The sequence below is a fragment of the Cardiocondyla obscurior genome, linkage group LG10, assembly GCF_019399895.1.
Source record: "Cardiocondyla obscurior isolate alpha-2009 linkage group LG10, Cobs3.1, whole genome shotgun sequence".
NCBI classification, from domain to species: Eukaryota; Metazoa; Arthropoda; class Insecta; order Hymenoptera; family Formicidae; genus Cardiocondyla; species Cardiocondyla obscurior.
In genome coordinates, this window is record NC_091873.1 from 1,949,359 (window position 1) to 1,971,410 (window position 22,052).

A 22,052-nucleotide genomic window follows, 5' to 3' on the forward strand; every position below is an offset into this window, starting at 1 on the left:
TGAAACGACAACTCCTACTCCAAACTATTATCTTGGATTTGAAGTGATACCTAGTCGAGATCAAGTTCGTAAACGACGAAATTAAAATAATTTACTTCACTAACCGGTTAGCTCTGTCTTTCGTAATTGTGACAACCATATTCGTTTATCTCGGCTTGCTCGGTTCGGATCTCTTTCATGTACAATTGAGATATCGATACTCCATATCCTGCTCATACGTGACCTATTTCTCTTCAGGTATAGATATATCTTTAGGAAACTCAGCTGCGATGCGCGTATGATGCTGCAAAGCATGCAGAATTGTTACATGCTTTCATTCGAGAAGCACTTAAGCGGAATAACAGAAAAGTCAATTGCATAGTCGGAAAATATTCCCGAGGTTCAAAATGTAAAAAAAAAAAAAAAGAAAACGAAATACAGGAGTTTCTCTCGTTAATTCTCACGTTGCAAAAACTTTCAAGATCAAACATAAAAGAACGTGAATGCCGAAAGTAGAGCGACTTTATCATGTGCTGTATCGCAAGTTCCTCGTGAAACGCTATTGCCATTTAACAAGTCTTAAATTAAGAAACCTCGTTAAGCGAATTTAGCATTTAATGAAAGAGGTGTCTTTAGTTCTTTGAAGCATAATGTGATGTGCTGCGTCGACGTTATTCTTATCCGACTGGCATATAATTATATATACTATATAAGTATATTATAAATTTGAAAGAACTTGTGTGTAACAGCAAAAATCCAGATCAGCAGATCGTTACATCAGTTAATTAATTTTTGTTGATTACAGTAAATCTAAACGTATACATATACACATACATAGAATACAAAAATTGTAGTTAAAAAAAAAATGCTTTTATTAAAAAATAGAAAAAATATTAATCAAATAAGAAAATTTTTTTAAGACAAAACAATTGTTTATACGAAAAAAAGGCGAAAGAATTTTTCCGAATATCTATATTTAGCGAGTTTGCGTCGCGATAGCAAAGATTATCCGGGATTATAAAGAAATGTCAAAAATATTAGCATGTTTTTCGAATATATCTATTCCAGTGACTGGTATGTCACTACGTTTTCCGCGCATCCCCTATAATTCTTTCTATTTTGCAAAAGCGGACTTGCGATATGATTAGTTGAAAGTGAAGCGGATCGAAAAACTGCAAAACCTCGCAAAAATAAAACTATACCGGAGACACTTTGTCGAATAACCGGAAAATGAAGGAAAAAAGAAAATACAAAACGAAGAAAAAAAAGCAGACAGCATGAAAGTCGTCTGTGTAACAACGCTTTTGCGAGCTGTGCAGCATCCTGGTCGATTTTCGTATCGCTGTTACATTTATCCTGACGCATATTAAAGTAACATCCACAACACCGTTCTAGTTTCTGGCAGTCTTCCTATGCCAATTTTTGTGTTGACGTCAGCTACATAATTTTTATTAATATAGGTCGAATAGAAATACAAGTAGAAGCAAAAATATTTTTAAAACCGTGCACTAATTAAACTTGAACATATTCTTTAAAATCGCAAAAATTAAAAGGGGATAAAAAATTAATTATTTATTTGTATTTAATAATTAGACACGACAACGTCTCTGCAACAATAAGTACACAAGGGCCGTTGAACGATCATAATACCCAAAAAAGAATTTTTTTGTGCATCGTTTTGTGGAATATAATATCTTTTCATAAGCTTTTTAGATACTTTTTCACGAAGTATCGTGAAATTTATATATATCAAACCGCGTACGCGCAAGTAATTTTCTGAATGTCCAAAACGTGATGTTCAACCGTCAGGACTGTTTTAAACAGAGAAAACACTTCTGGTCTGTATCCCTGTGTTACGCTCAATGCGCTCTGATGAGTTGCATAGTTGCGACGTCTCCACATAACGCTCTACGTGACGAAACTTTCCGATAATTTAGGTCCAACTATGTTGCAGCGTAATTAAACATATCGTAAATTATCCACGCCATATATGTATAATTGAACTGCACATAAGTGTACACATAAATACAACTTCTAAAGTTTTGAGAATTATTTTATTCGAAATTGTAATTTAATTACATCCACGGTTAAGGAATTATCGGGATATCAGAATATTAAACTTTACACATCGTGATCTTCGTTAAAGTGATAAAACTGCGAAGTGGAAATCGCGTTTCAATAGCACCGCATTCAGTATTATAACTTCTTACGACCTCACTGAGTAGGGAAGAAATATCTCGATTCCACCGGCAAGAATTGCAGTCGAAAAGAAACTCCTGTATCTATAAAAGAAAAAAAAAAACGCTCCCTGCTGTAAGAGTTTCAAATTGCGAAATCTCGATGAGATGAGCCCGCCTCTTGAGAATAGTACCGATTACGATAGCACGATTCTTCCTAAGAACGTCATGCACCGTAAAAACTTGTTCGGAAATTTTTGTATACCGTGCACTTTGTCTTTCCCCCAAGTATCCACTTCGATTTTCATCCCGTAGCAAAACGTCCATCGATAGCAACTCCCATCTCGAGTACAGGTTTCGCCCTTTTTTACGAGCGACACTATCTTTTGCGTTTCGGCTGGCTTTTATTCGGTGGCAGGAGTAATCGCGCCGCAAAACCACTCTGGTATATATTGCTATGAAAAGAACACTCTCACCGAGAAGTTCCGTTATAAAAAGTACTATTTACCAGTTAAAATGTTACAAAATAAAAAATTATTTAAATTGTAAATTATATTTTCTTGTTTATCAGTTTTTCTTTATTATTATTATACTCGTAATTGTAATATTAAATATTTCACACATTGGTATAAAAAGGAAAATCTCTTTTTTCACATAAAGTATAATAACGAACAATTTGTTAAAATATTTTAAACTGCGTTTTATGGAAATGCAATCATAATTCCTACTACTATGTAGGTCACCACCAGTGACATTTCGGTCAATAATTATTCCTGCCGGAAATGAAATGGCAGCCATCTCGTACCTGCAGCAAATCGAACGAACTAGTAAATCGAGGAAATTAACCAGGCAAAGAGCAATTTGATTCCTCTGGGAATTGACGATTTCTCGAGAATGCAAATTAACCGACTTAGAAGTAACGGTACGAATAGAATAAAAAAGCTAAATAAAGTTTAACGAGAATTATATAACAAATATTAAAAGACTAGAAATATAATTATTAAATACACAAAATTAAAACTTACGAATATTCAGCTGTGTTAATTTTGTATTAATAAAAAAAAAGTATAACTTTAACATATTGGTGTTTAAACACACGAATAAGATACAATTTATTCAAAAAATATTCCAATACTAATGTGCATTTTATAATGTACGCTAAAAGACAGATATGGCGACGGCAGCTAGCGAACGTGACTTTAGCGTCGTGTGCGTTGAGTTTCACATGTACCGCATGTATTATACCGCGCCGGCCGGATTGCCGATGACTGATTTCTTCCCGTTCTCTCATTCCCTGCCTAGGATTACGTACGTACGCTAACCGCTGTCGCCACAGAAAACGCCATATTTACCCTTCGGTGTACATTTACTATTATATTTGTATGTACAATTCATATCTATCTATTGTCTTTAAAATACAATTTGTTATATCTCATCTTATAACAATAATTATAAGTTTTACTAAACGGATTCCTGTGCCATACGATACTCAAATACACTTCCACGTTCTGCAAAATTGTTCAGACTACTGTTAAATCTTGGATCCTTGAATTTTAATGCAGATTTCGTTACTAAATGTTGAGAATTGTATAAAGTTTTTGAACAGATTGAAAATTCCTCGGTCTGTTTTTCTTCACAAATGGAACCGTAACCACCACCACCTGGAGTTTCCATGATAAACTTATCCTGTAAAAAAACCGTAAAAACTTGATGAAAAAATGTTAACTAAACTTACATAATAACAATATAATTGTATTTTATTAAGATAAAAAATTGATTTACTTGAATATTGATAATATTAAAAACTAAAAAGTAATTTATTCTTCATAGAGTTATACACATATATTTTTTAACTGTTGTATTGAGTTACAAATATATAATTATTAAATGCAATAAGAATAGGCAACAGAACCAAAAATAATGACATAACATTACGTTAGTAGTACGGATTTTCATTAGAAAAATGTTTAAAATTTATTAATATTTTATTTCTGATAGAATAATCAATCGTTGTAACACTTTGAAGAATATTGATTTTTTTTTTTTTTTTTTTTTTTAATAAAATTTATAAGACACGTCAACTCTTTTAATAAAAGCTATCATTTAAAATTATTTACCCCCGCATAAACTGGAACGGCAGCTTTCGGACCTAAATTGATCCGTCTACCATCAGCTCGCACCAAAATATTTAAGCCACATGCTCCATCCTCTCCACCATTAAATCCAGATGGATGATATACTCTTCGTTCGGTTAATACAGATAAAGTCATCGGAGCTCTAAAAATATTTACAAAAATAAATAAATACAATAAAATGTACTTTTAAATAACAAAAAAATTATACAAATAATCATAAACGTAAAAGATTTTTGAGATTTAACGGCAATTAGTCACCTAAAGATCATCTCACGAATAGCACCGTCTCCACCAATATACGTTCCTTTACCACCACTTCCAGATCGAATCGAGAAACGGTTAAGTATAATTGGATAGCGAAGCTCGAGTATTTCTGGATCTGTGATTCTCGTGTTGGTCATGTGTGTATGAACGGCACTTCTGCCATGCCATGTTGGTCCCTAAGAAACACAAATATAAAAAAAGAATTATTATTATTATCTCTATATTTTCTAATTAATTAAAATTAAAATTTTATATTTAAATTAGTTTTTTAGATAATTAAAGTATGATTATAGTTATAATCTTCTTCTTACTGCTCCACTACCCCCAGCAACTGTTTCGTAGTAACCCCATTCTTCAGTACCAAGAGTTACGTTGTTCATACAACCTTGTGATGAAGCACAAATTTCGAAAGCTGCCAAGATTACGTCGACAATGCGCTGAGATGTTAAGACGTTGCCTCCCACCACGGCAGCATCGTCTGAGGGATCGAGTAACGACCCCTTAGGTATAATTATTTTCACGGGCTTTAAACAACCCTACACAGGAACAAATTCAAATAAAAAATTGTTAAAAATTTCCCCAAAAAATGTAAAAACACTTTACCTGATTCAATGGAATATCACGATTCACCATACACCTCAAACAATAAATTATCGCAGACAAAGTTATAGCACGGGGCGCGTTGCAATTACCCCACACTTCACAACCTGTTCCACTATATAATTAAAATGTTTTAAAACATCTTCTAAATTTTATATAAAATTGTATCAAAAAATTTTTCAAAAAGCAATGACATAAATAAAATTTACTATGTTGAGAAATTTATAAGATTTAAAATAATAAAATAGCAAAGATAAATTGTTAATAAAATTAAACTACAAAAATCATAAATACCGATACCAATTAAAAGCATACCTAAAATCGAAAATTGCTTCACCCTTATTGATGTCGAGATCCACGTGTAACTTGATAGGGCTGCCGTTATCAAGATAATCAATAGCATCGATGTCGGTTTCTCTTCCTCTGCGCATTTTTATTCCCGTACCTATAGATTTTAACATTTCTCGAACCGCAATTTCGGCATTACGTTGTATGTAATCCATGTATGCTTGAACTACTTCAAGGCTGTATACGTCAATTAATTCATTTACCAGTTGAAAACCCTTACAGAAAAAAAATCATGTTTTATAGCACATCTAACTAATGTAAGTTCTATTAAACTTAAACAGACTATTAATCAAATTTACTTTTTTATTTGCTGCAATTTGAGCTTTAAGGTCGCTGATATTATTTGAGAGATTTCTGGTTCCCGAACTTTCTGGTATTTTACCCGGTGCCATCAAAGCTTCAGTTAGTTCTTTTTCTCGGAATATTCCTTCATGTACTAGCAAAAAACTTTTAAAAACTGCACCTTCCTATAAAAAAAATACATTTTTTATATGCACAATTTTTTTTTATTCTTTCATGAATATGTTGTACCTGACTCAAGCTTGTTGAATGTGGTGGCATAGAACCGGGTGTGATACCACCTATATCAGCGTGATGTCCACGGCTAGCCACGAAAAATACTGGTGCAGGCACATCTCTGCATATAAAATTCATGTCAAAATAATTACTAAACTTTTAATTTAGAAAAAGGAGAAAATAAGAATACTTAGATTAAAATGTTAACAATATTTCCTCTTCTGTTAAAGCATTGTGTGTAATAAAAATGGCATTCGTATAATGTTTCTATTTATATTCGTATAATGTTTCTATTTACTAAAATTGCATTTTTAATTACAAAACGCAAGAAAAATTGCACATATCTTACTTGTAAAATACTGGTGTGATAACTGTCAAGTCTGGAAGATGCGAACCGCCTGCTAATGGATGATTAGCCAGAATAACATCTCCCGGCGTGAATTCACCATTGAACGCTTTCATCTGATATTGCACAGTTTCTTGCATAGCGCCCAAATGCACTGGGATATGAGGTGCGTTTGAGACTAAACCACCGTCAGGGCCAAATATCGCACACGAAAAGTCTAATCGTTCTTTAATGTTAGTAGAAATCGATGTTCTTTGAAGTACTCTAACAAAAATAAAAAAAAATAGTAGTTATTACTCACAGTCTTCAAAAGTACAAAAAAATAATGTATCGAAATTATTAAAGTTACTTGTGTTAGTAATGTACGTACCGACCCATTTGTTCAGCAATGCTCATAAAACGATGCGAAAAAATACTCAGTTGAATACTATCGAGATCAGTAGTAACGTTCGTTCGTCGACCTTCACCTATTGTTATTTTTACATCACCGCGACAAGTAATTTCCGCAACACAATCCGGCTCTACTAAAAGTGTGCTCAAACTATCCATAATAATAACGGGTCCTCGTAAAATATCTCCAGGAGATAACGAATTTAATTGATAAACTGCTGTTTCCTGATAACCACCTTCGAAGTACACCATAGTGGTCTAAAAAAATTAATATAATATAAAATTTATAATTAATAATAAGTTTTAATATTTCAATAAAATCAAATTCTTCATATAACCTTTTCAATTTTTGGTAAACCTTGTGAAGGAGGTAATATCGGATCGTCAGGAACTTCAGTTTTCCCAGCTCCTCGAACTCTTATGTCGTCGACTAAAATCTTACGATCTGGTATCGTGAAGCCAAATTCTGTCTGATATCTAATTATAATTAAGATAAAATTAGTTAATAAGTAATTAAAGATTTTTTTTTCAATTAAAAGATTACCTTTCTAGAAAAGTAATAAGAAAATCTCCATGTCTAGTGGTGCTGCCTATTATTTTTTTATTTGCAGCAGTACACATTAAAGCACAATCAGTGCCTTCATAACGTAAATGTAGAAAAGGTTCTGTTTGTATTTGAGAATCAGTAAATCCTTGTGCGCGAAGTTTACTTCTGACTTTGGCTTCCATTGCGTCCAAACGATCGTCCAGATGAGCGAAGTTTTCTATAGAAATTAGGAAAATATATTTAAAAAAAGAATATGCAAAAAATTAAAGAAAGTTCTGTTATCATTAATTACCGTGACTGTAAGTATCAGCACTTGGTTCTTGAGCCTCTTCGACAACATCTGCTAATGCCATTCCATAAGCTGATAAAATGCCAGCATATTTATGAACAAACACCGTATTTATGCCCAACAGTCGAGCAATTGCACAGGCATGCTGTCCTCCGGCACCACCGAAACATGCCAATACATGACGAGAGGTATCATAGCCTTTTGCCTAATTCAAGATAAAAATCTGATGATATTTTAAAAACAATTATTATGTATTAACGTGTTAATAATAATGCATTTGCATTACAACAAAAACTAAAAGCTAATATTGACTAAAAAATAAATTCGACTTAACTGTACCTGAGTCAAAGCACGAATCGGTCGACACATAGTCTCATTCGCAACTCTGATAAATCCCATTGCCACTTCATCGATTGTCATGGCTTCATCTTTTTGTAAAAATTCATTAATCTGTAATATATTTGAATATTTTGTAAGTTTAAAGTCCTTAATATAATATAATATTTTTAATCGAAGTCCTTAATACAAAATATTCTTTCTCGAGTTTAGAAAAGTTTAGTCTTTCACAAAATAGGAAATATAAAATGTAGATATTTTTGTATAATATGGATAAAAAAGACTAGGAAATTATGACTTACCTCGTAAGTTAGTGTTGTAAACATACTCAACGTACGAGATACATCGAGTGGCTCGTTTTCTTCAGGTCCAAAAATTTGAGGAAAGTACTCAGGCAATAAGCGACCCAGTGCAAGATTAGCATCTGTTACAGTTAGTGGACCGCCTTTTTTATAACACGCAGGTCCTGGATGAGCTCCGGCGCTCTCAGGTCCGACTTTAAAAAGACCTGACCTGAAGAAAAGCATAGACCCACCTCCAGCAGCAACTGTATTAACATCCAACTTAGAACCAATTTTTTATTTTAGTAAAATATATTCTTCATAAAAAAAACAATATTAAAAAAAAGACCAAGATTATCTTTCCAATATTTTAAGTATTAGATAACTTATTTAAAAAAATTAAGATACCTGAGGAGCTTGTATAGCAATGCCTGCCGTAGTGCTCTCATAAACGTGTTCGTAACTTCCTCCGTATCGACTTACATCAGTAGATGTGCCGCCCATATCAAATCCAATCACTGGTAGCTCCGTCTCCTTTTCATAAGTCGTCATCGCGTATCCAACGACACCGCCAGCTGGTCCAGAAAGTATAGCACGTGACCCATTAAAACTTTAATGCGCCAATAAAACATAATATCGTTTAATTTTATATAATAATAAAAAAAAAATTTTTTAATAAATTTCAAAAATAAACTTTAATAATTACGAATTCATAGGTGTTAACCCGCCATCGCTTTGCATAAATAATACATTTATATTTTTCAAATTGTCTTTAAATCCCGAAGAAAAAGTCTGAAAAATTAAAAATATAAATAAAATATTTGTAATTATAAATGAACAACTTGTATTTTATATATAATTTTACCTGGAGATAATTTTTAATGTGTGGTGTTAAATAAGCATCTGCACAAGTTGTAAAGCCTCTAGGAACTATTCTTGTCATTGGCATTACTTCATGTGAAAGAGATATTTGCGAGAAACCTTCCTCTTGCGCTAATTCACCAATTCTGACTTCATGATCTGCATAACTATATTGTAAAAATAATAATAGCAGCATTTAATTAAATATGTGATTAAGATTGAAACAAATTTTAAGTAAAATATATCGAAAAATAATAAAAATATTTAAAACATTTTTATTTAAGATGTATTTACTAACGTATAGCTGTGCGCCAAAACGACAGCGAGACTATCTATTTCCAGATTACGAAGAGTTTTCAAATCTTTCTTTAATTGTTCCTCATCGAGTTCTTGAATGACGAACAGATCTTCACCGGTAGAACCTTTCACTTTTCGCCATGACTGATTCTCCATACAACTTCTCGTTAAAGCAGGAATTACCCTGCATTTTACTCCAATTACATATTTATACAAAACTTCTGGCATTATTATCTCCTACAAATATTTAAAAAAAAATTCAAAAAAACATTTACATAATAAAATTAAAGTGCTTATAAATTTCTTTATTATATATATAATTTTTTAAGTAAAATTACTTATTTAATTAAATTGTACAAACCAGATCGAAAATATTTGGTCGAGACTGATTACCGATGTATAGAAGATCTTCGAAACCTTCATTTATTAATAGTGCTATTTTTGCACCTTTTCTTTCCAATAGCGCATTTGTGGCAACTGTTGTTCCCATTCTGATCCATTCTATATTCGAGGTATCAATTGTATCTTTAATTTCAACACCAGTTTCCTAAAAAATTACAAATGTTTAAAATACATTAAATATTTTAAAAAAAATTCAAATTATACGTTTTGCTTGTAAAAAATATTAGTAAATTATTTGTTGCAATTTATTGTAGATAAAAAAAGTATAATATTTTTGAAAAAAAGCTACATAAAAATTATAAAATTATTTTTCATAAATTTAAATTACTTGTCTGCCACCATTTATAATTACCTCTGCTAATATTCTACGAATACCTTCTGTCGGCGCATCGTTATAATTATTCGGATCTACCGAGAGTAATTTCATAACTCTGATCTTTCCTCCGGGACATCTAGCATATATATCAGTGAAGGTGCCTCCACGATCTATAGAGAATTGGAATTTATTTTCTGCCATTGTTGATTTTGCTCTCCTATGCGCTAGAAAATTAATAAATTATTATAAATTTCTAAATGTTATTAAATTTTAAGTGCTTGACTGTAATTTAATTTGCTCTCATAAGCAGTGCAAACAATAATAAATCACACATGGCTCTTCTGATAAGAAATTAATTATCATCGCTCGCATAAAAATAGATTTAATTATCTGATAAAAAATTTTCCACAACTTCCTTACATGTAATAGGACCTTTTGGTATTAATATATTATTAATTAAAAAAAGTTATGAAACAAAAAAAAACATTTACACCATTTAAGAAAACAACTTGAAATAGAATAAGGTAAAATATTTAAAAATCTTTTTCTTTGTACGTATATATTATGCACAATATATTACATGCCAGATGTATTTTACTTCAAAATACTGTCGAAACAATTTTACAATACTCTGATAATGACTGTTGCTATGAGAGATTATTTCTTTACAGTGTAACAAAAGTACACACATACACACACATACCAGAGCTGCAAGAATAGGTGTATCACTGATTATCTTGATACTATATAGGTAGTTTCTTACAACAGCAACGTCGATCACTTTTGTTTACGAGATTACCTCAAATGACACCACTCCACCTTGCTTCGCCTAGCATATAGGCAGTAATGACGCAACGACCCAACTGTAGCACGAGATAAGAGTATCGCCTGGCAACGGTGGTGCCGCGTTTTAGAATTCCTCGGAACTAAAACAAAAAAGGTTTTATTTGATTGGTCCATAGTATAGTCGAGATTTTGCTAGTTTCGAGAAAATTTGCTACGAGCCGCCACTATCGCCAAGTTAGAATTCCGTTCCCGCTAATTCCATGACCACGCCTTTTTTGTAATGGTTGCTTCCCTCCTACCATGGTCACGGCATTGGCGGGAACGATACTCTGATTGTGTCACCTTACTCTTTCTGATCTTCCGACACTTTTCGATTGTTTTCGGATACTCTGCGCTAAAAAACCCAAGGATTGACGAATTTATCATTCTGTTTATTTTAAATTTTAAATTATTTGATGTGACATCGTGATTAAATTAGTCTTCTTGTTTAATTATAATTTAAAATTAACAATTACTTATTCGATTATTCATGTACTTTCTAATAAGAAATTAATGCAAAGCAAAGTAACAGGCAAATACGTTTTCAATGTTATATAAATATTTTACGAATTATTCGTTAGTCATCATAAAACGTTTTATTTATGTAACAATTGCACATACATTTTCAAAAATAGACATTTACAGCTTTATGAAGTCTTATCTCTGAATATGTACATATATTCACAGAGATTTAAAAAATATTGTCTTTTTGTTAATAGTATGAAAATAATTACGCAGCGCATAAACAACAGTTTCTATGTTAAACTGCGTTAAATGTGAGCATATATGTATACTATCTGCTACTTATATATACATATATTGAAACTTACGGAAAAACATATGTTACGCATAAAATCAAGAACTTATTATCAGTTATACTACCCATTTTTTAACATTACGTTAATTAAATATGTATACTTTTACATAAATATATAAATTTTACTATTTATGGAAAAATTTCAATTTACAATATTAAATAACAATTGATAGTTTTAAATGTTATGAATATCAACAATTTAAGTTAACAAAATTACACACAAATTGAACAACTATAACTTATATCAACATTGTAGTTAACTTATACATATAGACAATATGATTATGCTACACATTATAATTTCATGTACAAACTTTTATCTACAAAACGCATAAGATATTAATTATATATTTGTCGCATTGTTATAATTCTGATATACAAATAATTTATAAATTATAGAAATATCAGTCGATATAAAAATATATTCTATAATAGAATGGAAAGTATCTCAAGTTAGTTTTTTTTAAACAGCGCGTACATTCACGAAAGATAAAATATTCTTAATAGTTTGTTGGTCCACAAAATAGTAAATACTGAATATAACTATTTAACACTGGAAATTCAATATCGTAAAAAAAAATCTATTTTGCTTTAAGTTAAAATACTATTTTATCTGAAAAAGGACATTTTTCCTTAAAAAACAATTATAATCGGATTTTTTCTTGGACGATGTTATTATAGTCTGCATCAGTCATTTTTACATAAATGTCATTGTTGAGGAAATAAATTGGATCTTTAACCTGCAAAAATAATTATACTAATGATTATTCTTTCTCTAAGAATTAATTATTAAAAATTATAATATAAAGCATAAAACTTACTTTTTTAATATCAAAAGCATCTTGCTGGAGATCTTTCTTTTTCAATTTAAAGGTTCCTTTATAAACAAAATAAATTGTATTTTTACAAACAAAATACCATCTAGCTTAATGTGTCATTAATAAATTTAAATTTCATTACCAGTCATTGGCAATTCTGACAGAATACGAACAAAACGAGGTATGGCATAGTTCGGCAAAACTTTCTTCAGATTTTCTACCAATCCTTTCAAATCCAAAGAATTTTCTGGGTCGTATATAGCCACCATTCCCGCTTTACCCTCGTTTCCAGGCACCTGCAAATAAATAATTATAAATAATAAAAAATTTATATTTATAAATCATATTTTTTAAACACAATTAATTACTATAAATAATATTTACATTAACACCAAATACAGTTGCATCTTTCAAACCTATTACGCTACTCACGACAGCTTCCACTTCTGAGGTAGCAACATTTTCACCTTTCCATCTATAATTTCAAGAGCATCTCTTAGTTATTTCTTAATTTTCTTTTAAGAATATCAATTATCATAATTATCAAACAGTATCACCTAAATGTATCACCAGTTCTGTCTTTAAAGTAAAAGTATCCGAGCTCATCCATAACTAAAATATCACCTGTTAAAAAAATGTTATTTATGTAAATCGTATGTAACTGTTCTTCACAAATCATATAAATTGAACTCTATTTTATATTAATACTAACCAGAATCGAAAACGCGATCGCCTTTCTGAAAGACATCTTGGATAATTTTTCGTTCTGAAGCCTTCTTATCAGCATATCCACTAAAATCGTTTATCGCTTTCCTTGAATTAATTTTACCCACAAAAATACCAGGCTCACCTAATTAAAATTTAACATGTATAATATTTGTTTAATAATTATATATGGAGTAATATTTATTAAAACAGAAAAACATTCTGTTTTAAATATATCAAAATCTTTATCGTATTTTTTTTTACATAAAATTTTGCAATACGTACCAGGTTTACATGGTATGCAGAATCCATTTGGTCCTCTTAATAATTCTCCTGTTTCTTCATCAATTTTTAATAGCGCAACTGGATACAAACTACTAGCGTATCTTGGAATGAAACCAACAGCACCGATTTTATTGTCAATATTGACTGTAAATTATATAAACATTTCTGAAAATAACTTCACACTTTACAATTATAGAATATTAAATACTGAATTGTTCTAGTTATTCTTAATAGTTTTGTAAAATTGTTTAAAAAAAAAAAAACTTGAACGCATCAATAATTTTCAAAAAAGCACATTTACAGAGGAAAAAAATGTATTATATACAATCACTATTTGAAACATAGATTTAAATAAACAATTTAATGTTAACTATAAGTAGTCAAATTACCGAGATTTGAATTTCCTTCAGTAGCTCCGTAAAACTCGCCTATTTGTCTCACACCAAATCTTTTAACAAAAGATTCCCAAATTTGCGGCCTCAGACCGTTACCAAACATTAGACGCACATTATGAGTTTTATCATATTTACTTGGTGGTGCTGCAAGAAGAAAACGACAGATTTCTCCAATATACTGCGCTACCTAAAATAAAATTTTTTATGATTAAAAAAATTAAACACTCGCTCAATAATTTACAAACATACTAATAAAAGACAATTTTTTAATGCCAACAATCAATAGATTAAAAAAAAACTATAAAATTGTATTTAAAAAACAGTGATCTTACAGTACATTCGTAATGAATGCATTCCGACCAATACTTGGACGCGCTGAATTTTCTACGAAGCACAACGGTAACTCCTCCCATAAGTGCTTGACCAGCTCCAACTATACCCCCTGCAGTATGATAAAGAGGCAAAGGATCGTAAATTCGATCGCCTGGTTGAAGGTTAAGCATCGATTTTACGCCACATGACATTAACATATATCTAAAATGTAATGTACATACATTATTAATAAGATATTTTTTCTATAAAATATTATACACATAAATAAATGCAAAACAAAAAAAATTATATTAGTCACAAATTGTCTTTGTTCGTTGGAAAAAATTAACGTAAAATTTATTTTGTAAATTGTCTTATACCTTATTAATATGGAAATATGTAAATATTGTTTTTTTCTCTTAATTTAATACTCACAATTAGTGGAAATATTAAGAAGAATTTATTGCAATAGCATTTAAGATATTTAGTCTTAGCTTGGCAATAATTTTAATTGAAGTTGATTAACGCAGTATTTAATCAGAATTTATTAAAGTTTATTAAGGTAGACACGCGGCTAGATGAATTTCGACCATCGAGATGTCGCTAAATATGAAGAATAAAAACATAAAAGTAAGAAAGACAAAACTTTATCATTGACATTTTTTTTTTTTTTTTTTTTTTTTTAAATTAGTATGACATATACACATATATATCATAAAATAAAATTAATTGTGTGTTAAAATTATTATAAATCATCATACTTTCGATAATTTCATCTCTAATATATTATTATTTTAATTAATTACTTCATTAAAGCTTACCTTAAATTATTAATAACAGCAGCCTTCGGCATGCCTGTCGTTCCAGACGTATACACGTAAATTAATTTGTCCCGGGGACTAGAGTGATCAAGTTGGACGATAAGTGGATCGGAATTAATACTCTTAATTTCCGTATTAATGTCAATCGCGCCTTCCAAAACTGGTGTGCCTGGTATTTCTGACCACTGGTAAAGCTCGACGCCGGGTATCTTACTCCTGATATCATGGATTGCTGCACACGATACGCTTCAATAATATTGGCAACGCAAACGAGTTTAGATATTATAATAGAAAGTACATTTAGAAAGTGTATTTATCAGAGAAAATCTCGTTAATATAATGAGCATAACCATATGCGTGAGAATACGAATTAATAATTAGAATATATGTGTACTGATAGATACAGGTTTGACTGAAATCAACAAAAAAGGTACAGAAAAATTTATATAAATTAAAATGTTAATAAAGCCTAATTTTAAAATCGAATTAATAATTTTTCCATAGCTGATCAAAAGTATCAATTCCAATTTAGTTATTTGTACGTACATAAAATATACAACGGTTGATTTTAACAAATGTTTATAAAATTTATATAAATATTTCGCTATTGCATTATAAGTAGAGAACTTTGAAATAGATATTTGTAATTCAATTGAAACACTTACCGTCCTTAAGTTCGGATCCAAAAATGACTGCTTTGCAACCGGCGGCGTTGATGCTGTGCAAAAGAACATCACGTCGAAGATTAGTGTTAACCAATGCCGCTATGAAGCCAGCTTTGCTAAGTCCCAACCAAGTAGCAACGTATTCTGGACGGTTTTCCATAAAGATAGCTACACTATCAAAGTGTGAAAACGGCCTGGTGCGGAAAAAACGTCCCATGCGATTGCTGTAGTGCTCTAACTGCGTTCGATTCATAAATATTTATAAAAATTATTAGTTTATACATTTTCATGCATTAATTACAATAGTCGGCAGTTAATTCATTCCAATTGTGTTCATAATCAGAAAAAAATGTTAAATGCGTCATGTAGTCCAAATGAACAAGCACAATCTTGTACGTCAAACATTACCTGCTGATATGTCCATTCTTTGTCCTCAAAGATATACGCAATCTTATATGGATGAGCTGCCGCATACTTTGAAAAAACCTTTGCGACCGTGTACTCACGTTTTTCCCACCACCAGAGAAGTAAGTTAAATTTAAAAAATCGAAAAGCACCCCTGGAACAAAAGAAAAAAATTTAATGAATATTTATAAAAGTTGAGGCCATATGTTTTTTAAATTGCTAATACATTCTTCGTTGTTGGTCCCCTCACGTAATACTTTTCTCTCTAGCAATTGGTTAATATTACCACATCACACTTATGATGTATGTCACGCAAATGCAATTCCTCTATTGTCACTCATTTAACACGTGGTAAAATAATAAAAAAAAAATTTCTTTTTAATACAACAAAAAAAATTATTGACGCCAAGATTCATGAAAGACTTGACAAGTATGTGCGAACGCGTTTGAATAAACTGATAAAACTTTATTTGACTAAAACAATTTGAGATTGGTTATTACGAATTACTAAACTCATATCACGCACGCAATAATTGTAATTAAAATTTTATTTGTCTATTCGTGTAATGTAAGAAGTAATGTAACAAGTATTATAAGACAACGTACTAATGTGACGTATCTTGTGATCATTTTATGTATCTCAAATACATACACACACATCGCAGCCTATATGTATACATATACATGTACACACTAATATGATTCTAAAAAGTTATCGATAGTATTATTAAATAAAGAGAAATATATTAATTAATTTCTTAATTAATAACGTTACTGCACTAAAAATTATATAATTGTTACAAATTAACATAATGTTCTGATTTATAAAATTAAAGATCACTTTGTGAGCACAAATATTTATAAATTAACCAATATTAATTATAAACCACGCCGTTACATTGCTTGTTATATTACACGAATAGAAGTAATTAATAACTAATGTAATTAGATGTATCAGTGTTCTCAGTTTGCATGGCTGCATGTTAAAGCGATATAAATTATATGGTCAATATATATACATTCAATATGAATATAAACAGATTAAGCAGTGAAATGCGTATACATTAAATTTTATCTGATAAAATATGTATTTTAACATTTTGTTATCTTCGCACGTACAACAGATAAACTGTACAATGTCAATCATTGCTAAAAAAAAATCTCCATGCGACTATTTAAAAAATTCTGTATGTGATCAGCATATCAGCTTTTCTCCTTGGTCTTATGTTAGAACATAGGTCAATCAGATTCATAATTTTTACATGAAATTTTTTTGTTCTAATGTAGACGTTACAAACACGTGCAAAATTATGCTACATAAGCAAACAAGTTCTAACGTTCGTACTTCGATAGATGAATTAATTATAATCTCAATAGGAAGAAAGCCAAATTAAAGCAATATTAGTAATTAATTATAATCTCAAAAAGAAGAAAGCCAAATTTTTCTAAAGAGATAATATATAAATTTTAAAATTAACAAATTCATTAAAATGATAAAACATTAAAGATTTCTCATCCGAACGTAATAAGATCAAATAAATAAGTTAAGTTACAATTGAACAGCAATTTTTTTTTTTTTTTAGAAAGTTATAATAACAGGAGGATGCATCTATAGAGCTTTTACACACTCCCATTCCTCATGCGCAATACATTCCAACGATAAATGAAACATTAAAGCGACTAGTAATCATGCATCTCGGGCATTGAACACAAATTATCAATCCATAACATAGCATGAGGCATGAAAGTTTACTGTTGCCAGACTGAAACAAATACTGTTACATCCTATAAATAATTTGCTACATTTTCTAATAATGTTTTTACTGCCAGCCAAATAATTTGCAACCATTAATAAAATTAATTTATATATATATTGATAAACAAATGCATAAAACGATATATTACATCACAAATTAAAAAAAAAAAAACCAAATATAAACTTTTTTCTTCTAGTCTACTTTTTATTTTAGACAGCATTCAAAGAGATGCACAAGACACTGATACGTCTCGGTTCATTTAACTAGCAGTCTCTAGATCTAATCGTACGTTAAAGGAACATTCAATTTTCTCCTTTTCGTAGACCAACCGTTTCGCATTTGTTACTTACAAAATGTCTCGGGGTAACGTTTTGTAGAGCACGTAAATAAATTGGCGGCGACTTCCAGTGAGGAGAAAGCCACCGAGCAGTAAGCTCAGCGCGGTAATAACGACCTGATGGAATTCCGTGGTTATCATTTTTCCGTGCGTTTTTTTATCCCCAAATTTGGAATAATTAATCGAGCGTACAGCCTAGAAATGGCGCCAGCAGCCGCCGGAACGGTCGGTCGACTCGATTTGCAAACGCCGGTGGTATTTATCGTGTAGGCCGATCGAGAGCTGATGTACGCGAGCGTTGCAGTGAAACTAAAACGGAATTGAAGGACGATCTCGGTATATATTGCACAGTTCACTCGTGTATCCCCCACACCCACCGAGTGGACGGACCCACGTCCCGAATCCGCCTGCCACCAGCTGTCATGTGGCTTGTAACCAGGCGCCCCAGGCGGTGGAAGCCGTGGAAGTAATAAAGCTAATATTACACGCTGCGAATGATAACACATGCGCAAAAGCTCTTGCGAAAGTCAAGCTTCGCGAACACGGACGCTCCGAAAAGCGGGAAGACGTAGGCGTACTCTACGTAAATTCAATAGGAAATTTTCCATCGCGTGTCAGGCTCCATTTGAATTAATTCAACAAATAATCGAATCGCTTATCTACTACTCTTTGTGCATTATGATTTGAAAAAGAATTTAATTTTAGTACGAATAGATCGTTAATAATTAACGTACGTACTTGATAGGTTTTCGTGGCGTTTAATAATGATGAGAGAGGAGGTAAAACGTATATAGGTATCGCGTCGCTGATTTATTGGAGTAAGCAACTAAAGCGAAAGATGAATCTAATATTTTCAACAGCTCATGGATGTTCTCGCACGTTTATGATAATTTCTAGGTCATAGGCTTGTTACGTATAAATAAATTGGTTTATAACGTATCATTTTCTATTGCGAAGTTATAAGCTTTTAATAAATCTCTAACGAAAGATTTTTTATATGCGTTATAAAAAGTATGCGTATGTGCATTTTCATTGCAGTTCAAAGTTAGGTAATGTTATACAATATAAAAAAAAAAAAAAAAACGAGAGACAAAAAAAATGCAACGCCAGTAATGTTCACATTACTGCCAATTTTATTAGAGTCACTGGCAGTGACTAAACATATTTTTGAACGCACCCAATATTTAAAAAATCTGCGCAAAATTATGTAAATTATTTAACTTTATCATTTGAAAAAACTTGATGCGCAGTAAAAAAAATTTGAATAAAGAACGTAATTTTATTTGTAGATAAGTTTGAACAATAACTAAAGTTTTATGATAAGGAAAAAATGTACAGGAATACATATATGACATGCACTTATTGAAAAATAATAGAAGAGATATATTTATGTAAAAAGACAGAGCTAGAATACTAGTAATTAGTTTTTAAAAAGATCTTAATATACAACACGTACAGGCATACAATATTCATACTGATCTCTTCGGTCAAACATATTCTGCAAGGATGGATACTGAAACAAAAAAGAAAAAAAAAATTAGTTTTTGTATGGATTTTTGCAAGCACCTATCTTGATGATTCTGTGACAAATGTCAATGCTATTAACTTAGAAACTAAAAAACGTAATAAAAAGATAAAATAATACTTAAAAAAAATTTTTTTTTAGTTGAATATCAATCTAATTCATATTAATTACTAAATTTTCATCTAAATCTTCATCAGTAGTCTCTTTATTTTTTGTTTCAACTCAGCTTTGTTAATATCAAATTTATTATCACTGGAATTATTGTCTAGGCCATCTTTCTCTTCTAAATAAACTGCTAAAATCTGTTTTACTTCTTTAATATGAATATATGTTTCTTGACTATATTCAACAATGCAGCATGCAACTTGCATTTCATACTTTGACTTTACCAAAATATTCAGCAAAAGTAAGAAAGATTTTATTGCATAACAGCATGATAATGGCTAGGTTCAGCAGAAAAAGCAGCTTTGCAACTGTTGTAAAAATGATGAATGTGGTTGGCGTACTCTTTTATATAATTTTGATAAAATCTAGGAGCATACGCCCAATCAGGTTCACCATTTTTGCAATAGTTGCAAAGCTGCTTTTTCTGCTAAACCTAGCCAATGATGCAATAACACTTAATTATATATGTATAAAAAATTAACATCATGATATATTAAAGATTGAGGTTAGGTGGACTAACCAGTGCATTACACCACAATAATACTTAGTTATACTAAAAATAAATACTTAGGTAAATACTTAGTTTAACTAAAACCATTTAATTCAATCTAGAAACTATAATATTAATTAGCAATTATAAATACCTTTAGTAGGACCATTTTCTCCTTGTTTCCAAACAACTTGACAACACAACTTTACATTTCAGGTTTTGGGATGCAATATAATTTTTATCTCGTGTTATCGTTTGAAGGATACAGTTGTAAATTCGATAGTAGATAAGGCAGAAAGAAATTCATATCATTAGCAGATAATGCAAGTAACGTACATTCGTTAGTAGAAGTTATCAAAGTTGTAAGTTTATTAACTGTTGAAAATGTAATGTGAGTCTTATAACGTTTGATGATAAATTGAACATTTGTAGCAATCTGAGTCAATAAAATATCACAGAGTGCATTTCAATGCAATAAAACCAGGTTTCTTTTCTAATGTTGCTGACAATTTTATTGCTAGACATTTGTTCTTTTTTATTATTAAATACATGTGTTATTTTTAAAATTAAAATTAATTATATTTTTATATTTTATATTAACGCTTGTTTTAATAAAATACACACATAGTGTGTGTATCGTTTTTATTTTAAAATTTTATATCAAGACTGCAAGCCAAAGTCTTAAAAATTTTTCAATTCTAAATGCCATAATTTCTTTTTATATTATAAGAAGTTTTTCTTTTTTAAATTATTGAAAATAGTTGCAAGCTTTCTCTCTTCTTCTTTTCTTTTTCGTGCTATCCTTAGTTTTTAATAAACTGTAATTGTAATTGGGAGAAAACGTTATAAAACTCTTGACAGAACTCATCAGCTACGATAAAGGGTGAGATATGATTTTTTTATCGGTGGCTTTTCAAGCATTGCGCAAATGCTCACGGCCGACGAGCATATGTCACTCGAGTGTGCGATAAAATCAACACCGAATTACACTCAGCCGCTAAATGATACGGAGTAAAGTCGGCAAACAAAAACATGCGCAGTTAAAGATGTCAAGCCGCCGTGTATTAACTCGGATCTCGTGTAACAACGCTCGCATGCAGGACGGGTTAAAAATGAGAGTCGACGCGGCTAAAACCGAGAAGGAATGAGCGCATAATAAAATTTCGCTCGTTAGTTTATTAAAAAATTTTAACTAAGGTACGGCCCCGATAAGAATTTAGGATTTCGTTTCTGGTCAACCCGCGATCAGATGTTCAAAAATTGAAAATTTTCAATGAGAAATAAGCGCTCTTTGTTTCTCACGAGAAAGAACGATTTTTTTAGCGTTTCCCGTAAAACGTGAAGAGCGATATTATAGCGATTATTCGAAGGAAACGAGAGACGCGTGTGGGGATAAAATTTCAGAGTTCAAACGTAGGGTGCTGGCTAAGTATGTAGTTAGGATATCCAGTAAGGATTTACCCCGTTTCGTGATTCGGGAGGAGAGCGACGCGACGTGACTTTTCGATTGATATGGATGAAGCGGCCCGACTTTTGATATACGCTCGATTTCAAATGGAAAATCATGCCTGAATTGGATTCGCACGTGAGCTGAAATAAAGTTACATCGTCAGGTCGCAGCCGCTCTTATGTGTGCCGCGATCATT

The 22,052-nt window shown here is 31.1% G+C and overlaps 3 protein-coding genes across 9 annotated transcripts in view; 1 reads left to right on the plus strand and 2 right to left on the minus strand.

Moving 5' to 3' along the window:
- Window positions 1–22,052, plus strand: part of LOC139106264 (homeobox protein unc-4) — a 111,368-nt gene that overhangs the window by 11,077 nt on the left and 78,239 nt on the right. The window lies entirely within an intron of this gene.
- On the minus strand, window positions 3,238–10,960 carry LOC139106261 (5-oxoprolinase). Of its 3 annotated transcripts, none has more exons than XM_070662862.1 (22): window positions 10,788–10,960; window positions 10,121–10,308; window positions 9,728–9,913; window positions 9,368–9,603; window positions 9,074–9,236; window positions 8,915–9,000; window positions 8,617–8,818; window positions 8,230–8,490; window positions 7,931–8,041; window positions 7,595–7,796; window positions 7,300–7,519; window positions 7,094–7,232; window positions 6,736–7,013; window positions 6,369–6,629; window positions 6,035–6,140; window positions 5,803–5,970; window positions 5,471–5,718; window positions 5,159–5,270; window positions 4,867–5,091; window positions 4,550–4,731; window positions 4,274–4,433; window positions 3,238–3,842 (listed from the first exon to the last, which is right to left on the minus strand). In XM_070662862.1, exons 2-22 carry the CDS (start codon window positions 10,283–10,285, stop codon window positions 3,618–3,620), a joined length of 3,936 nt encoding a protein of 1,311 aa, XP_070518963.1. In that variant the 5' UTR covers window positions 10,286–10,308; window positions 10,788–10,960; the 3' UTR covers window positions 3,238–3,617. The 3 variants fall into 3 exon arrangements, with proteins under 3 accessions (XP_070518963.1, XP_070518964.1, XP_070518965.1); XM_070662863.1 differs by having other exon boundaries at window positions 10,778–10,960; XM_070662864.1 differs by lacking the exon at window positions 10,788–10,960 and having other exon boundaries at window positions 9,368–9,550; window positions 10,121–10,262.
- Window positions 11,480–20,651, minus strand: Fatp3 (Fatty acid transport protein 3). Of its 4 annotated transcripts, none has more exons than XM_070662867.1 (14): window positions 20,561–20,651; window positions 19,683–19,739; window positions 16,136–16,286; window positions 15,728–15,965; window positions 15,063–15,294; window positions 14,262–14,463; window positions 13,924–14,116; window positions 13,535–13,678; window positions 13,257–13,394; window positions 13,102–13,168; window positions 12,929–13,019; window positions 12,687–12,840; window positions 12,548–12,603; window positions 11,480–12,466 (listed from the first exon to the last, which is right to left on the minus strand). In XM_070662867.1, exons 2-14 carry the CDS (start codon window positions 19,697–19,699, stop codon window positions 12,371–12,373), a joined length of 1,779 nt encoding a protein of 592 aa, XP_070518968.1. In that variant the 5' UTR covers window positions 19,700–19,739; window positions 20,561–20,651; the 3' UTR covers window positions 11,480–12,370. The 4 variants fall into 4 exon arrangements, with proteins under 4 accessions (XP_070518968.1, XP_070518966.1, XP_070518967.1 ...); XM_070662865.1 differs by lacking the exon at window positions 20,561–20,651 and adding an exon at window positions 18,240–18,535 and having other exon boundaries at window positions 19,683–19,734; XM_070662866.1 differs by lacking the exons at window positions 19,683–19,739; window positions 20,561–20,651 and adding exons at window positions 18,240–18,535; window positions 18,604–18,964.

Bases quoted from the DNA above. Each gene is read 5' to 3' on its own strand.
- LOC139106261 (XM_070662862.1), bottom strand. From the start codon at position 10,285: ATGGCAGAAAATAAATTCCAATTCTCTATAGATCGTGGAGGCACCTTC. The intron at 7,014-7,093 runs GTTATATGAAGA...TAATTTTTTTAG, and splicing joins GTTTACCAAAAATTGAAAAG to ACCACTATGGTGTACTTCGA. The intron at 5,719-5,802 runs GTAAATTTGATT...TTTTTCTGTAAG, and splicing joins AAATTGCAGCAAATAAAAAA to GGTTTTCAACTGGTAAATGA.
- Fatp3 (XM_070662865.1), bottom strand. From the start codon at position 18,367: ATGATAACCACGGAATTCCATCAGGTCGTTATTACCGCGCTGAGCTTA. The intron at 13,395-13,534 runs GTACGTATTGCA...AATTTTAATTAG, and splicing joins CTGCATACCATGTAAACCTG to GTGAGCCTGGTATTTTTGTG. The intron at 13,020-13,101 runs GTGATACTGTTT...TTGAAATTATAG, and splicing joins AGAACTGGTGATACATTTAG to ATGGAAAGGTGAAAATGTTG.